Below are 17,933 nucleotides of genomic sequence, written 5' to 3' on the forward strand. Positions count from 1 at the left end.
GGTGCGACACACATCCTCTAATAATAAACACACACACACACACACACACACACACACACATATATATATATATATATATATATATATATATATATATATATATATATATATATATATATATGAAAATGTATGTAGGCTATGAATATGTGAATATGCCTGTGCAACTACTGCTAGTTATTGGTTTTAAGCTATTGTTTTTACCTTCATGTCAATGGTCAGATCTGTCATGAGTTATTTCCCTCGAACTACTAGCCTATGAGAACACATGTCTGCAGATGCACACAGGGTGCTTTCTGCTACCATTACAACTCATCTGTTTATTTAACATTTTAATTTACACAGTGCAAACTCATAAAAACACACCAGGGACTCCAACAATCTCTGCCACCCTCCTCCAGGCAGAATTGCGTTGGTCGTTGTCCCTGTAGGACAACAAGGACGGTCATACAGATTGGGAGGTATGTAAACGCTCGAAAAACGCCGAAGAGCCCCGTATAAGAGCCCCAGTGTGATAGGCTGGTTGCTGTCATGTGACACACGCCACCACAAGAAAGCGGAAACGCATCGTAGAGCGAGAGCTGGCTGTGTGGGGTAAGGTAAGTTAAAAACTACGTAAATTTAGTAAATAATAATAATAATGTTGTTTTTTTGTTGTTGTTTTGAACAAAATATAGGGATACTTATCCTGACTAAAACTCCTTCATGCTGTAAAACAACTAGAATCACGCGAAATTAGTGCAATTTCTTAGTCAATGTCTTATAAGGGTAAAAGACGGACAAATACGTGATAATTAGCTAAATAAATCATTGTTCACGACACGTTATGGTTAAAGTATCAAAATGAATGCAATGATGATACAATCAATGAGGTCAGTTTCACGTAATAAGCTATTTGTTTCTTTGGCTCTGGGTAATTGAAATTAGCAATTTCTTAGTACAATTCAATGTCTTATAATGGTAAAAGACGTGGACAAATACGTAATAATTAGCCAAATAAATCATTGTTCACGACACGTTATGGTTAAATTATCGAAATGAGTGCGATGGTGATACAATCCTGCTTTTCAATTAGTTGAGATGGTGTTTGACATTAAATTATAAGCAGGTCAGTTTCACGTAATAAGCTTGGTTTCTTTGGTCTGGGTAATTCATGTGACAAAAAATTCTGTTATAGGCAAAACAAAGAAGTACAACAACATTTCTATCTCCAAAATAATGCATTGTACGCATGTGTGTACTACGTAGTGTATGCAGCTTTTAATGTCCAAAGTAGATACGGATTTTCCTGCATAAGAACTACAAATACTCCTCCAAAACTACAGTGTTGACACTTGAAGTTGTGGAGTTATATTTTAGTAGCCTATTCTATAATAGAATAAATGCCCACATCAGTTTTACCCTTGTCTCACCTGTATACAACATATGTCTATGAATTGCAGTAGTGATCAAATGAAAAAGGAAAGAAAGGTGTCCTGATGTGTTGTTTAGGGATGGTCCTGCAATGTTTTCTCGACATATCTTTATGTCCCCCCCCTCTACTTATGTTTTCACAGATCCTTGCTCCTGATATCCTGATGTATGGGTTGTATTTCATTATATGACTCCAGCAGAAAACTCACAGAAAGGAGAGTGGTGTCAAACTACAAGACAGCCAGCATGCAAGCAAGGCCTTGATTGTCCTTGTTTGGCTACTCATTTGTCTACTTCCTGAAGAGGCTGAAGCATGCTGGCCTTGACACCTCAGTCCTTGCTTCCATTAACAGCTGTGTTATGGAGTGCATCCTCACATCATGGTATATTGCAGTGGTGGATACAGAGGACAGTTGACAGGTATTTTACGTCACTTTTACATTACTTTTACTGTGATTTTGCTAGATATGGTTGTCGCTTTGTTTATGTTTATGGTTGTGGCTTTCATATATTTTCTGAAAGCCTATAGCCTCTAGATGTCAATTAATATACATTAAGACATGCCCCACCTTCCTACTGACTTTGGTGCATCATAAAAGTACATAGGCCCATAATGTAGATCGAGAAACGCATTGTACAGCTGACACATCTTGGGCTATACTATTAAGGGACAGCTGAATTGACCACCTAAACCAGATATTTTCTGAAAGCCTATAGCCTCTAGATGTCAATTAGTATACATTAAGACATGCCCCACCTTCCTACTGACTTTGGTGCATCATAAGGCGTACATAGGCCCATAATGTAGATCGAGAAACGCATTGTACAGCTGACACATCTTGGGCTATACTATTAAGGGACAGCTGAATTGACCACCTAAACCATATATTTTCTTAAAGCCTATAGCCTCTAGATGTCAGTTAATATACATTAAGACATGCCCCACCTTCCTACTGACTTTGGTGCATCATAAGGCGTACATAGGCCCATAATGTAGATAGAGTTTAGCATTGTACAGCTGACACATCTTAGGCTATACTATTAAGGGACAGCTGAATTGACCACCTAAACCAGATATTTTCTGAAAGCCTATAGCCTCTAGATGTCAATTAGTATACATTACATGCCCCACCTTCCTACTGACTTTTTGGTGCATCATAAAGGCGTACATAGGCCCATAAAATCCATTGTATAGCTGACACATCTTGGGCTATACTATTAAGGGAAATTGACCACCTAAACCATATATAAAGCCTATAGCCTAGATGTCAATTAGTATACATTAAGACATGCCCCACCTTCCTACTGACTTTGGTGCATCATAAGGTGTACATAGGCCCATAATGTAGATCGAGAACGCATTGTACAGCTGACACATCTTTGGGCTATACTATTAAGGGACAGCTGAATTGACCACCTAAACCATATATTTTCTTAAAGCCTATAGCCTCTAGATGTCAATTAATATACATTAAGACATGCCCCACCTTCCTACTGACTTTGGTGCATCATAAGGTGTACATAGGCCCATAATGTAGATCGAGAAACGCATTGTACAGCTGACACATCTTGGGCTATACTATTAAGGGACAGCTGAATTGACCACCTAAACCATATATTTTCTGAAAGCCTATAGCCTCTAGATGTCAATTAATATACATTAAGACATGTCCCACCTTCCTACTGACTTTGACATATCATAAGGCGTACATAGGCCCATAATGTAGATCGAGAAACGCATTGTACAGCTGATACATCTTGGGCTATACTATTAAGGGACAGCTGAATTGACCACCTAAACCATATATTTTCTGAAAGCCTATAGCCTCTAGATGTCAATTAATATACATTAAGACATGTCCCACCTTCCTACTGACTTTGGTGCATCATAAGGCTTTGTTGCACATAGGCCCATAATGATCGAGAAACGCATTGTACAGCTGATTATTTCTGATTCTTTTCTGATTCTGACTTTCCAGGTTGTCAACTTTTGTCAGGTTGTCAACTTTGTCACTGAAGCAGACCCACGGTCACCTTAATGAGAGTGTTGCCACAGCCCCTGCAAAAGAAACTCTAGAAGATCCACATTATCTTGCCTTATTGACTACCTGACTTACATTCAGTACTGCTGTAGGAATGTTTATTAAACAGGAAGCTAGCAGGATAGACTGAACAAACAGGCTTTTATTGTTCACTGCTGAGATGCTGTTGATATGCACGCATAATTATTAAAAGTTCTTGGTGTGACAACTTGCGCTGTCTCCCAGTCCCAACAAACAAATCTGGAAAGATAAAACGCAATATGTTAAAATCAAATTTGAAAACATGCCAAAATATATGAAATATATGAAGAACCTCCATTAATTTCAGTAGGACTGTTATTTGGTGTTGTTGTTTGACTTATCTTTACTCAATCAAAACAACAGAACTGCAATTTTATTGATAATACCTGAAATACACAATTAAAAGGGCTTAGTTTTGGCTAGGTGAGATAAAGGGCAAGTTTTCTGGCCACCAGGGCAGGTGGTTTTCATCCTTCCAGAAATACCTTGTACCTGTAACAGATGAGAATACAAATTTAATTTGAATTTTAATTTATGTTGGGTTATTTGTAATTGTAACGCTGTGTGGGATGTAAGCCAAAAGATATGACATAATCAGGAAATTAGTTAAATTACCTTTTGCAAGTGAGGAAATTATGCTTTTAAGGCCATGGTAAGGTATGGCCTCAGGATCCATCCCCTGTAGATTCAGAGTGCCATCCTCACTCTCTGCATTTTCTCTGGTTTGTCCTGCACAACATTTTTCAGCCGTTTTCAAAACTACTTGCATCTATATCACAGAAACAATTTAAAAAACATGGTCCAATGAATCTCATGAAGTCAAACAGGTTTCTTTACCTCGTGGTGCCAAGTTTGTCGGCTGTTGGCCACAGGCCTCTTTGAATGCTGCCAGGACTGTTGGGTCCATCAAAAATCGTTTCATGTGACCTGGACCTACAAGACAGAAATAGTTTGGCCTCTGCCTTTAACCTTGGGTGTGCAGATACCTTAAATAAAATAAAAAGAATCAGGCTTTTAAACAGGGAAATTCTGCTGAGTTAATGTGTGTACATAAGGAAATTAAACGGGAAACTAGGAGAGCTAAATTATCCTATAAAAGAAAACTAGAAGACAAGCTTAGCAACAATAATATGGGTTCAGCATGGGACAGTGTTAGGTCTTTGGTCGGCCTGACTGACAATGTGAAGGAAAGGGTCTCACTAGATGGGTTCACCTCAGATGTGGTTCTGACACAAGAGCTAAACAAATTTTACTCCAGATTTGATGTGCATTCCTTCAATAATGAAATAATGACGCTGAAAAATATAGCACTGGAACCAAAACATCAAGCTTGTCCTCCTTATTATTGGGTTTGGACAAGAAACTTAACAGGATCTCTACAATAAACAGCTATTTAAGAAAGCAAACTCAGCCTGTCTGACTGGTCTCACCCTCTGCATCAACAGTTTCAGTTTCTACCATCAGGTTCCTTGCTCAGACTCCCATTTGCTAAAATAAATAGATTCAAACACTCCGTTGTTCTTTCTGCTGTCTCCCTTCTAAACGCCAGGAGGAAAAGGTAGTTTCCCCACCAATGACCAGGATGTGCATCATGTTATTTATTATACTATGTGTATGAATTGATTTTTTGTAACTTTGTGTGCTCCTACTGCTGCAAAACTAATTGCCCCACTGGGGGACAAATAAAGGTATTATATTACAACGGAAGGCTAATTCAACCACCCCAAATAAATGCAACCTGAGAATTAACAAAAGCTTACCAGCACAATGGATGGACTTCTTATCCATGTACATGTAAATGAACGAAGGGCATGATGGTCCTTCAGCGATCTTGGTAACCTTTCACCAAAAGTACATTAACATTAACACAAAAGCACAAATAAAAACAGAGAAGGGAAACAGTTGAACTTGTTTCATAGAAAAATGCTGGTAAAGGTATTCAAAACCATAGTGTACATATGAAAATTATGACCACCCACCTTGGACAAAATCTTTTAAAAAAAAATTTGGGACTTTTCATGAGAGTAATTCCTCGTTCTTTTTTTGGTCTAGTTGAAACAGTGAAACAAATGAAAGGATTTAAAAATAACTCCAACATCAACTTGCCAAGAAATTGGTATGCTGAAATTGCCAACAAATACAGTAGGCCTACTATATATATTTCCCAAATAAGTAGCCTACAATTTTTCTGTTGTAACAATTAGGCCTATGTTACATGTAATTGTAATATACTGTATATACATTCTGTCTTTATTTACATTTTATACAATGTTGTAACTTTTTTAGAAAGGGGTTACATTGACATTTGCTCCATGCTATGACATCATCTCAACTTACATTTGTAGTGTCAACCAAAGGCATTTCACAATCACCCATTGTGCCAGCTCGTCTGCTGCATGGTAATACAGGTTGACAGAGGATGGCATAGACTGTGTTACACCCTCTGCTAGAACATCTAGAGCACAGGAACACACATGCAAGGCTTATTTTTTGCTGATTTTAGCTCAGCTTTAAATACAATCTTGCCGAACAAACTCCGTAGCAAATTACATGAAGTTGGACTCAGCACCTGCAACAGCTCCAGCATATGCAACTGGATTCAGGACAAACCACACTCAGTATGTAAGGGTCGTCAGGCACATATCATCCACCTTGCCCAATAACAGCCCCCAAAAGCTGGTATGGACGCTATACAGCCATGGATGCTGCACCACAACCCCACCTCGCCCCCCTCCCTCCTAAGTCTTAAGTGATACATTGTTTACTTGAGCTTGGATGTGATTAACCCAGGTCAAGTCCTCAAATAGCCTATATGTACTCCAACATTACTTGAAGCTGCTCTCTCTTGGGCTCCACCTAGTGGGCTGTCCTCCTTCAGTGACAGGTTTCTTCAACGCAGGTCCTTTTCTCTTGCTGCTCTCAGACTAAACTGTTTACTCTTTACTGTTTTATTAATTGCATCATAGTTGCAAAGATAGAGCTGAATATAAATTAATTAAAGATGAAGCGGAACAGAATAAAAGCCACACAAAAATCATATTCATTATAGTTTTGGTTATGATTTAGAGACGAAAACAACCCTTTCATTAATTAAGTGTATGCTTAAGAGTATGCTGAGCCGATCTTTAAACCAGATCTTTAGACACCAGATCTAGATCTTTATAACAGATCTTTAGACACAAACGAGGAACCACTGAATTTGACATTTAAATTTTATTCTGGCCCCTATAGGAGCACAAACAGGTCAATTAACAGTGAATTACACCAGTACAATAAGTTGTGTGGAATCCTGTGTCATATAAGGTCTGACCATTATATATATTAGATATAATATATATATATATATATATATATATAAAAAAAGTGAATGCACTTTGCAATTGCAATTGTAAAGATTTGTATAGCCTACAGTCACTGGCTAAATTCCCAGAATAGAGCCCTTAGAAATGTAATAATATGCACAAATAAAATCTCTCATTAATAACTCAGGCTACACTGCAAGTATGATTACAAAGGTCTTCATAACCTACAAAAGAGTGTTAACTAATAAGAGCCCTAACCTATATTATAAGAACCCTGGCTGATGAATCTATAAAAACAAAAACACATGTGCAATCACTTAAATGTAAGAGCCCCAAGTGCAATAAGAGCCAAGAGCCCTGGCTGATGGAACAACAAAAGAACAAGAACAACAAAAACACAAAAACATTAATATATTAGGTGAATGAATTTTGCAATTGCAAAGATGTGTATGCAGTCACTGGCAAAAGTCCCCTAAAGTAAAAGCCCCGAGCGCAACAAGAGCCCTGGCCTATATTATAAGAGCCCTGGCTGATGAAACTATAAAAAAACACCCAAAACAAAAAACATAAAAAGCAACCAAATGGAAAAAAACGTATCAACTTACTTCCAGCCGTTTTCCTGCGTAAAATTATACTTTTATAATTACAAAACCTCTCTGAGTTGAGCGCTTCGGCGTTCGTTCGTGTCACTTCGTCTCTCTACGTACACATGCTCCAGACGCCAGCGTTGACGTTACTGGCGTTGCTGACGTGGTTGGTTGCGTGTGTCACATGACCGCAACCAGCCTATCACACCGGGGTTCTTATACGGGGCTCTTCGGCGTTTTTCGAGTGTTTACATACCTCAGATTGGGGAAGCCAGCTACCGCCACAATAAACTTTTCCTCCATTTTATTAGCACTAGGAACTAAAGTTTCATGAGCATTTTTGTAGTACTGCGTCTAGAACAAAGGACGAGTGAAATTACTTCCCACCGTTGCCCCTGTGCTCTACTCCTATTGGATAGCCGCGTAGCGTTCAACGGAATCATTTGCATAAAGATTGGCCTCGGCCAGCTTCTTTGTCGCGCCAGAGAATGTCTAATAAGGGGAGAACTGCCACTCTCGGAAAACTTCCGGTTTCTGAACTGGTTGCAGTTCCTTTTGTGGTTCCACATGAGGGCCGTCCCACGAAAGTGCAGAATGCATGGAGGTCTATGGAGCTGTACCCCTCAAAATCCACTTTTCTCGGGATATTTTTTTTTTTCAAGTAATTTGAATATTGTATTCGAAAGGGGACGCAAAGAAAATACACTTGGTGGAGTATTATATTTTTAAAGGCACTTAATTGTTCTAAAAAGCCTTTCAAACGTGTCAATGATGTCGCTCATTAGCACAATGCTAGCGTGTTTTGGGCAACAATGACCCAAACTGTAAGAAATCAAAAGGACATAAGTACTCGTTCATTCAACTTTTTGACCTATAACCCATGTTGAAGTTATACAATCTACAATCAAATTTGAGATTTGTCAACGACAATCAGGTGAAAGACACAAATTTAGCCGTCTAGCTCCATTGACTCCCATTCATTCTGCACTCATGGCAATCGCCCCCAGTGGAAATCTGGTGGAACTGCAACCAAAATTCGGTACAATGGGACTTAATACGGAGTGGCCAGGCTCTCCGTAGACCATAGACAGTAAAAGAAATGGACGAACAGACTCCGTCGTTTTCAATGGGAGGGCACTGAGTCAAATAGAACGATTTTTCAGTTGGTCCCCCCAGTACTGCGCAGACTCACACTTAACTTCGTGACGTTAGCCATCGAACTGAATCTTGTAACTCATATGATAGATACACAGAAATTCTTCTCACACTTCCTTCGCCTTCACAGTCATCAAAGTTAAACATTTATTTATGTATTATTATTAATATCATCCTCACCAAGTCGTGTTAATGTTGAAGCTACCACACATGATCATCTTCAAAAACAGTCATGCTAAAACAAAACAAAAAAGTTATAGCCTTGAAGCTAATCTTCTTTCCACTTTTCCGACCTACGGTCAATCCATCGAAAACCATTGAAATGATTAGTGCCGTTTTTTTAAAAATTAGGTTTACTTTTTTATTATTATAAGCCTCTGTGTAATGCTTTACCTTAACATAGGGTCGTGTATGCTAGGTTTTGCTTATGAGTTACCGTCATAGACAGTTAGGTGGACTGAGCTTCTTATCCAAACAATACGGTTATCTCCCTATGGCGCGAAAGAGAGATTACGTCAAAGCTAGCTTCCCTCCAACCTAACAAGCTAACCATTCTTCTTACGGGTAACCAACGTTACGGACGAGGTAGTGGAGTCTGTTTTGCCTTTGTAGTGTTTATGTGGATTACACAGAAGCTACAATATCGGCACAGGATATATGTTATATGAAGTTATGGTATTTCAAAGAAATCCTAGAATGAATGGACTTCTATGGGAGTTAGCAGAGAGATGGTCCCTCCAGCCTACGTCGATTCTTCTACTTCCGGGAATTCGCCTGCCCCCTTGCCGTAGACGGGCTTTGTGATCCATAGACATAATATACATAGACGCCGCATCGACCGCTGCTCCCTACTAGCGCTGACGAGATTTGGAGCCGCCATCTTGGACCGGTCATCCACTCCACTCAGTGTAATCTGTTTGGCCGGTGCAATGAGCTGTCAGCACACTTAATTAATCATATCTCACTGAATACCGAACAGATTTTCACGCGGTTTTTTTTTGATCATACATGTAGCTATGATACAGGCCACATTGTTCGAAAATACAAAATACAACCAATAGTACGGTAATGTTAAATCTTACTTGTGAAAAGTAAATCCCCCCGAGTATGGTCCGCCGATTTGAGCAGGAACATGCTGCACAGTGCTGTCATCTTATGTTTTCTGCTGCAACGCAATGAGGAGTATGACAGGTCCAAGATGGCGGCCGCATTTCTTGTTTCCAGCAGCCAATGCGGCGTCTATGTATATTATGTCTATGTTGTGATCTACCATGGTGGCTTTGTTCCGGTTTATCCCACAAGTACTTCCGGGTCAAATCGATGTTTGGGTTATTTAATTGTACGAAATATACCAAATAGTATACTTGATATGTATGAATATAGACCAGTGTTACTCATTGGGCGGCTCGTCAAGCTATAATTGGTGGCTCGCATGGTAAATTTGGTTTTACTCATTTTGAGTAGGCCTAACCTGTTCGCCAAAGGCCATCATCTCTGGCCCCAGCTTGATAAAAATAAAAGTAGGCTCTGATTTAGCCTAGTCTACTGTATGACTTCAACGAGGTGATCTTAAGTTTCGTTCTGCTTACAGTAACGTTCTCACTGCCACTGCAACGCCTTTGAATGCAATCCGCTGCCCTGTTTATAAATGCTACAGCGGACTTAAACTGCCACCTTGTGGCGATAAGTTGTAATACATTTCACGCAGCTGCATGAATCACGGAAAACGCGAATGAAGTGGCCACTTCTAAATGGGACCCACTGTATGTGGTAACAGTCAATACATTTTTTCAAATGTGTTTCATAAACATTCAATATTGCACTACAAAAACGCAAACATCTGAATTATACTTCACCCAAATACAGTAATGAAGGTGAAAGGAAGTTATTAAGCCTTGGTGCTTCCTAAAGGGGGTATTGTCAAATACTAGCCTACTATTAATACCCCTTACCACTTCAAAAGGTTGTTAACTCAGCTTAGTTAGAGTGGTCTGGGGGCATGCTCCCCCAGAATTTTTTTTTTTAAATAACCCCTTAAATAATGACTTCAGGTGAGTTTTTTGGAAAGAAGCATTAACCCTTTGAGACCTTGAATTTGTCATTGTATCTATACATCCTATATCTTGTTTTTGTTTATTTTTCAGAACAATCTGGGATTTGTACCCATCTTGCATAGCCTATGTCTCTTATGTCAGCCTTTATATCAACGGGAAACCATTTGTGTTTTTATGGCACCAGGAAGCATATCAGTAGAAATAACTTTTCATATTTAGGTGGGATAGATTGGAATCTTGAAATATAATAATCTTGATGGTGGGATATTCTATGGCTCACCAATTTATGAGATATATGTACTGAGACAAATATTTTATTTATTAGACTAATTGCTTTATTCACTTGAGTAGCCTATTGTCACTTGGACCACATTATGGTGGTTGTCAGCTCATTGTCTGCAGCAGTCCTGTATCTTTAGAAAAAAATGTATGTGTAGCATACTCGCTCAAATTGATAACACTCATTGATAATAAGCAAATTTTCATTCATTGTTGACAATGTCCATGGAGGCTCAGACGGGTGTCCCGGGACCTGATGAACACGCCGCTAAAAAGCACAAACGAGTGTGAAAGTTGCAGCCGTGACGACAGGGAAAGTGCAGGCAGCCACAAGAGTGATTGGTCGTATAAAATGACAGTTGAATCAAAGATTGTCCGCCTTAACAATCTTTGGTTGAATGGAAACCATAAACATGTGCATGCGCGGACAACAATTGTTGATCGACTCTGGTGGCTATGCTCTGTTCCGCACCGGTGTGCCCACAAGTACTTCCGGGTCAAATCGATGTTTGGGTTATTTAACTTACAAAATATACCAAATAGTAGGCCTATACTAGAATGAATATATATATAAACAGAAATAGAAGCGGCTAATGCTACTGCAAAATTATTGTCTTTTCCAACAATAATCAGTAAACTAAAATGATTGCAGGTCTATAGGAAATTAAATTCTTCCGGGTCATGACAAGGCTTCAAAGTTTCAACATAGCAAATTTGATTGGCTGTAAACAACAGCTATCAGCTGCTGAGTAACAGGCACTCCCACAGACCTCCAACTCAACTCGTCTTCCCTAGAGTGACAAAAATAGGCCAATAATAATAATAATGATAATTGATAATGTTATCAATTTTATTAGTAGTAGGCCTATCATACTCATACAATTTACTAGTATTAGTAGTATTTATACTAGTATCTGATTATTATGATGATGATTATCATTAGCCGTAGTATTAGTATTATTAATAACTGATATCTATCTATCAATCTATCTATCTATCTAATATTAATAATACTAATCCTACAGCTAATGATAATCATCATCATAATAAGATACCACCTAAGCCATATCTTTTCTGAAAGCATATACCCTCAGGATGAGATCCAACATGGTCTGACATATCCCACCCTTACCATTATTATTATTAGACCTGCATCCATCCATCCTCCTTATCCTTTCTTTCCTTGAAATACTTGTATGCAAATTAGTGCATAGTTAAGAACTTTATGCCTCATTTGCGAAAACAAACATAAAAGCACTTGGATATGGATGTCCATGTCCCACAGGCCGCAGCCAGACATTAATGAGGCATTGGGAAAAGGGGCAGTAGCCCCAGGCCCTTGCCACTAGGCCCATACTTGGGTGTCTGAAATGTGACTACACTAAGTCCCCTTTTCTTGTTGGTATCTTTTGTGGTGAAGGCAAGCCAAAAAGTCTTTCTCAGTACCTTGAACAATTTGTTGGAGATCTTAAGAATGTTCTATGGCATTATCTATCTTGACAAGCAGTTTGAAGTTCTGGTTTCCTCTTTTATTTGTGATGCTCCAGCCAGAGCCTTCGTTAAACAGATTAAGCGACATAATGGATATGCAGGATGTGACAAGTGTTTTCAAGAGGGAGTATGGCGAAACAAAATGACATATCCAGAAACCAAAGTGAGGCTAAGGACAGACGGCAGTTTCAAGGATAGGGTTGATGAAGAGCACCACATTATCACATCCTTTATCTGAGGTGGTTAATATGGTGTCGATGTTTCCAATAGACTACATGCATCTCAGCTGTCTCGGGGTAACTCGAAAACTTTTGAATATGTGGTTAAAGGGGAAGAAGACAACGAGGCTTCCGTCACACACTGTAGGGACAATTTCTGAGAAACTCCTCAAGCTGCGCTCCCACATGCCCTGTGAATTTAATAGAAAACCAAGGGCACTAGCTGAACTGGATCGGTGGAAAGCCACTGAGTTCCGTTCATTTATGCTTTATTGGGGCCCGATTGTTTTGAAGGACTGAGTTCAAACAAACAGCCATACTATATGTACCCCTGTGATTCAACGTACATTGGAACACACAAGGTCAGTAGGCTTGAAGACAACGCAGGGATAGGCAAACTAAGCTGTATCAAGCGAAAATTTCTTTTTTTCCCAGATGGAGATGGTGGCATAGCAATACCACTGCTTCATCATGGGATGATGTATTAGTAGGGGTTCTCAAGGCCGGAGGGGGGGGGGGGGTTGGGATAACTACTGTAGTTCCATTTAGTTTAGTTAATTTAGTTCCTTTTCAGTTGTTAGAGGACATGGAGTAGGGTATTTATTATTTTTTCTTTAAAGATGGATCAGGTGCTGTACTCAGTAGTACAATTCCCTAATGGTGGGACGGCCATAGTTCTGCAGAGCTGGCTGAGAGATAACACACTGCTATGGCCACCCAAAAAAATTCCACTTGCAAAGGCTTTGCAACAAAGGATGGAGCCAGATAGTACATGGATCACCTACAGCGATGTCTGCCAACTAATTACATGTCGTGAGTATGATCTGTGCAACCCATATGCAAATTAATGGGAAAACTTGATACACACTACAATTTACTCTTGAAAGTTGCCCATTTTCTGTCATACATAATATACATACATTTAGGTATGGTATAAGATGTATAGGTTTTGCTACAGCCAAAATGTATCTATATGATGTTTGCTAGATATATGACAGATGTATAAGTAAGTATAAGTATAAGTATATATACTCTTTTGATCCCGTGAGGGAAATTTGGTCTCTGCATTTATCCCAATCCGTGAATTAGTGAAACACACTCAGCACACAGTGAACACACAGTGAGGTGAAGCACACACTTATCCCGGCGCAGTGAGCTGCCTGCAACAACAGCGGCGCTCGGGGAGCAGTGAGGGGTCAGGCGCCTTGCGACAGAAATCAAAAATGGGCTCGCTGACCGGAAACTTCTCAAGTACTAGTGACTTGAGTTTTAAGGAAAACTGTGGGAAAATGGTGCTGCTTTCCTCTGCATTCTCCAGAAACATATGAAGAAGCCAGACGAGGAGAACACAAGTACAACACCACCATGTGTGCAACCGCTGAAATTGAGTCAGAGGAGGAAAAAGAAGAAGAACGGGAGAAAAGGAAAACAAAGTAAGTGATGTTCACTGGAAGTTACTTCTGTCCCCTCACAATTGAACTAGTTATCTATTATTATTTATTATAATTAATAGTAAGGAGGTCACAGCAGCATTACTTTATCTTGACTTTGGCTTGATATAAAATGGACTGATGTGTTTATTTTTATTCAGGCCAAATCCACTGTATATGGATTCTGACTCTGATGAGCCATCTGGCGAAGTGAAGAAACCACGGGTTTTATGCCTGCCTAATGTCAGAGTTCCAGAATCCTGGTCACAACTGGCAAGAAATGGTAGGTCACATGTATTTCTGCCCTGTAACTGACCCTACCTCTTTGTATCATACAACACCATGTTCTATTCTGTACACCTAACTAACCTATTCATTTATCATGTATACAAACCTTGCTGCCCTGTAACTGACTCTACCTCTTTGTAACATACAACCCAGGTGGCTCTAAACACCATTGAATTGAATGTATTGTAGAATTAGATCATGCTTTTAGGTTGAGAGTTGTGCAAAAACTAATCATGTTTCACACAACTGTTTTGTCCCTTTTGCAGATATGTTTGCAGGTGCCAGTGCATCAAATGCATCAGCACATGAACAATTTCACCATGGTAATCTCTCAAATAATGGCCAGTAGTCACATAAGCCTCTGTATGCGTCTTTTGTAAAATAATTTAATTCACTGACTTTTGCATTCCTTATTGTGTGTGTCAGAAATGATGGCAGCATCCACTGGCGGCGCTGGGCCGTACCACCAGCTGCAGGTCCCACAGAAGGAAGGCGGCGCTGGGCCGGCGCTGGGCCGTACCACCAGCTGCAGGTCCCACAGAAGGAGGGCGGCGCTGGGCCGTACCACCAGCTGCAGGTCCCACAGAAGGAGGGCGGCGCTGGGCCGTACCACCAGCTGCAGGTCCCACAGAGAGAGGGTATGATGCCATACTTCCAGCAACACTTTTTGTACAGCCGTGGACACAGAATTCCACAATGAAACTGACATAGCATGACATAAAATGACCTCCTTTGGTAGCTGACAACACAATCTGCCCTCTCAAAGTTTTGTTGATGCTTCCCAATATATAAATTAATATCTTTGTTTTGCAGGTGCCAGTATATTTCATATTTCGTGCCCCACAAGGTGAAAACGGGCAGCTTTTGAAAGGCAAGTCTATTAGAAAATGTTGTGCTATGTAACCACAGAAGTATTTTGTACATTTTTATCTCATGACAATTTGTTTTTACCCTTGTTTAAGACCTCGCCATCCAAAAGATGACAGGGATGCTTGCCGAAGTGCTAGTGGTGGTGAAGGAACTTTCGTGAGATGTGCAGTTCATCATGGGGGAAATGGCCGAGGGTAGAACCCCAGCTAGTGGACCAGCCACAAGCCAAGAGCCGTTCCCCGTCCAGCTGCCCATCACAAACGAGGAGGACTTTAATGAGGCCGAAGCCCTCTTAAAAACAGAGGCAGTCCGACAAAAGATGGTAATTTGTTTGATAAACTGAGCTGCATAATGAGACATTCTGCATATTAAGCGGGGCCTTACCAGGTGCTACTGGGCCTTACTGCGCACCCCACCCCCTACCCCATAATCCAACAAAACCAATTGTTTTTGAAAGGTCTGACCATGCTGAACATTGATCAGAATGTTAAGTAAGGGATAATGTATAGAACGCAGGTCATTATCGGGAATCGCCTTGTGAATCAAGTAGAAAGACTTTACATTTTGGTCTCTACTATTTAGGGAAAGCCAATATACCACTCAAACCAAACATTTTCTGAAAGCTTATGTCCTCTAGATGTTATTAAACATGCAAAGACAGATGTTACACCTTCCCCTAGCTCATGGAGAGCCATGTTCCTGTAATGGATTTCCCAACATTTCAACATTTCACTGTTTTTTATCCATGTTCCGCATGGTCGGACCTTTAACACCAGTGTTCCAATTGAGTTACATCAACAGGCAAACTGGAATTGTACTTAAATCCATTTTTCCTCACATCTCAATAGATTGCCCGCTTGGCCATGGTGGGAGGCACCAGCTCGATGCTGGCAGCAGCCTTAACAAACGGCCTGGCCTGTAAATTTAGTTGGGCAGGGAAAGCATACAAACACAGTGAGGCCAAGCTGCCATTTAGGGACACTCGCCTGCAAGACTGCATGTTTGGTGAGTTTAACTTAATATTCCTTGTGCTGTTTTCAACTGGCAACAAGTTATTTCAACCCAACTGATGCAATGAGTATCTTATCATTCCTTAAACAACCATTTTGGATTCATGTCTTTCAGTTGCTTCTCGGCAGTGTGACAGGAAGCTCACACAGCAGGCCTTCAGTGACATTGTGAAGAACTGGCTACGTTACGCCCCTTGACGTGGAGGAGGCTTAAAGAAAAATTAGATGTAAGTGAATTTGATATTCCTAATATTCCTAAATAGCTGTTGCATAAGTTGCTCTGCAAAATGTTTCATCGTGAGTGCTGACATGTTGTCTCTGCTTCTCTCCCACAGTGTCCTCTTCATATGTGCTATGGCCCTGCACACATACAAGCCCACTCACACACACACATAGCATCACCCCCTTGTTCTTCATGTTTTGTTTGTTGCATAAAAAAAAAAAGAAAAAAAAATCTTAAAAATATCTAATAAATGTTTTTATCCATATACAACTAAATTAATCCAAAATGTGTCTGTTGTTATTATACGGTTAGTCCTATTGTTGGTGGCATAATCTTACTGCTAAATAGACTGTATTTTCAATGGAGGTTGATGTTGATTGTTCTGCAAGCTACAATGCCCATCACTCATTTTAATACATACATATATATATATATATATATATATATATATATATATATATATATATATATATATATAATATTAATTAATATAAATTAATTTTATACCTTTTAGATAATGGTTGAACCAATATTGATTCAGTAACATTATTTCAACATAAAATCAACTGAAATTGAAATGTAGATTCTCATTAGATGATGGTTGATTCACCATTGATTAAGTAACATTATTTCAACATAAAATCAACTGAAATTGAAATGTAGATTCTCATTTAGATGATGGTTGATTCACCATTGATTAAGTAACATTATTTCAACATAAAATCAACTGAAATTTAAATGTAGATTCTTATTTAGATGATGGTTGAATCACCATTGATTCAATGTCAGTATGGTTGAAAATCCGATGTTGATTCAACACAAAGTAGAGGGGACACTTTCAACATCGGATCAATGTTAGGCTTCAACGTAGTTTCAACATTTCTGCCAAACCATATTTCAACGTTGATTCAACTGAATTTTGCTATGTGGGGAATGTCTATGGAGGGACGAATGAAGCTGTCCTCCCCACCAGGGAACCCCATTCTAAGTAAATGCACACATATTCCCTCACGGGATCAAAAGAGTATAGGCCTATATACTTATACATATCTGTGTTCTAGCCTTCTATGCAGGTGAGACATGGAAAAGCAGTTTTAAAAAAATGAGTTCCATGTTAACCTATGGAGAGTGACGGCCTGTGGGTCATGAAGGGCAGTTATTTGGATGTGCGGTGGCCTTACCCACGTAAAACAGAGTGAAATAACATTTTGTAGCCTACTATGGAAACATTATATCATTGGAAACATGTATTCTAGCTATATAATAACCGCGAGATACAGCGCTTCACGATGACTGCAATGAGTTAACAGAAGACGCAATCTATCTGAATATCTGCAATCTAGCAATCTATCTGAAATGACACCTATGAAGTAGACCTATTATTCATGCCACATATTTTGTGTTAGCCTACAGTTTAAGCTATGTACACTATGTTTAAACTGTATTTCAAGTTTAATGTCGACATGTCGAGTTTAATCTCGCCAGGGCCAAAATATTTTTTTTTTCTTCATGTGTGTCCCTAATACTCCGTCGTATTATAGCCTATTTGAATG

The 17,933-nt window shown here is 39.5% G+C and overlaps 1 protein-coding gene across 2 annotated transcripts; it reads left to right on the forward strand.

Moving 5' to 3' along the window:
* Nucleotides 1–519: 519 nt before the first annotated feature.
* Nucleotides 520–16,586, forward strand: LOC125298650. Of its 2 annotated transcripts, XM_048249488.1 has the most exons (12): nt 520–596; nt 1,554–1,830; nt 13,180–13,372; nt 13,878–13,992; nt 14,151–14,272; nt 14,544–14,600; nt 14,704–14,915; nt 15,091–15,148; nt 15,240–15,469; nt 15,996–16,152; nt 16,273–16,384; nt 16,493–16,586. In XM_048249488.1, the coding sequence occupies exons 3-9, from the start codon at nt 13,180–13,182 to the stop codon at nt 15,305–15,307; spliced, it is 825 nt and encodes a 274-aa protein (XP_048105445.1). In that variant the 5' UTR covers nt 520–596; nt 1,554–1,830; the 3' UTR covers nt 15,308–15,469; nt 15,996–16,152; nt 16,273–16,384; nt 16,493–16,586. The 2 variants fall into 2 exon arrangements, with proteins under 2 accessions (XP_048105445.1, XP_048105447.1); XM_048249490.1 differs by lacking the exons at nt 520–596; nt 1,554–1,830 and having other exon boundaries at nt 13,094–13,372.
* Nucleotides 16,587–17,933: the final 1,347 nt, after the last annotated feature.

The sequence above is a fragment of the Alosa alosa genome, chromosome 7, assembly GCF_017589495.1.
Source record: "Alosa alosa isolate M-15738 ecotype Scorff River chromosome 7, AALO_Geno_1.1, whole genome shotgun sequence".
Lineage (NCBI taxonomy): Eukaryota > Metazoa > Chordata > Actinopteri > Clupeiformes > Clupeidae > Alosa > Alosa alosa.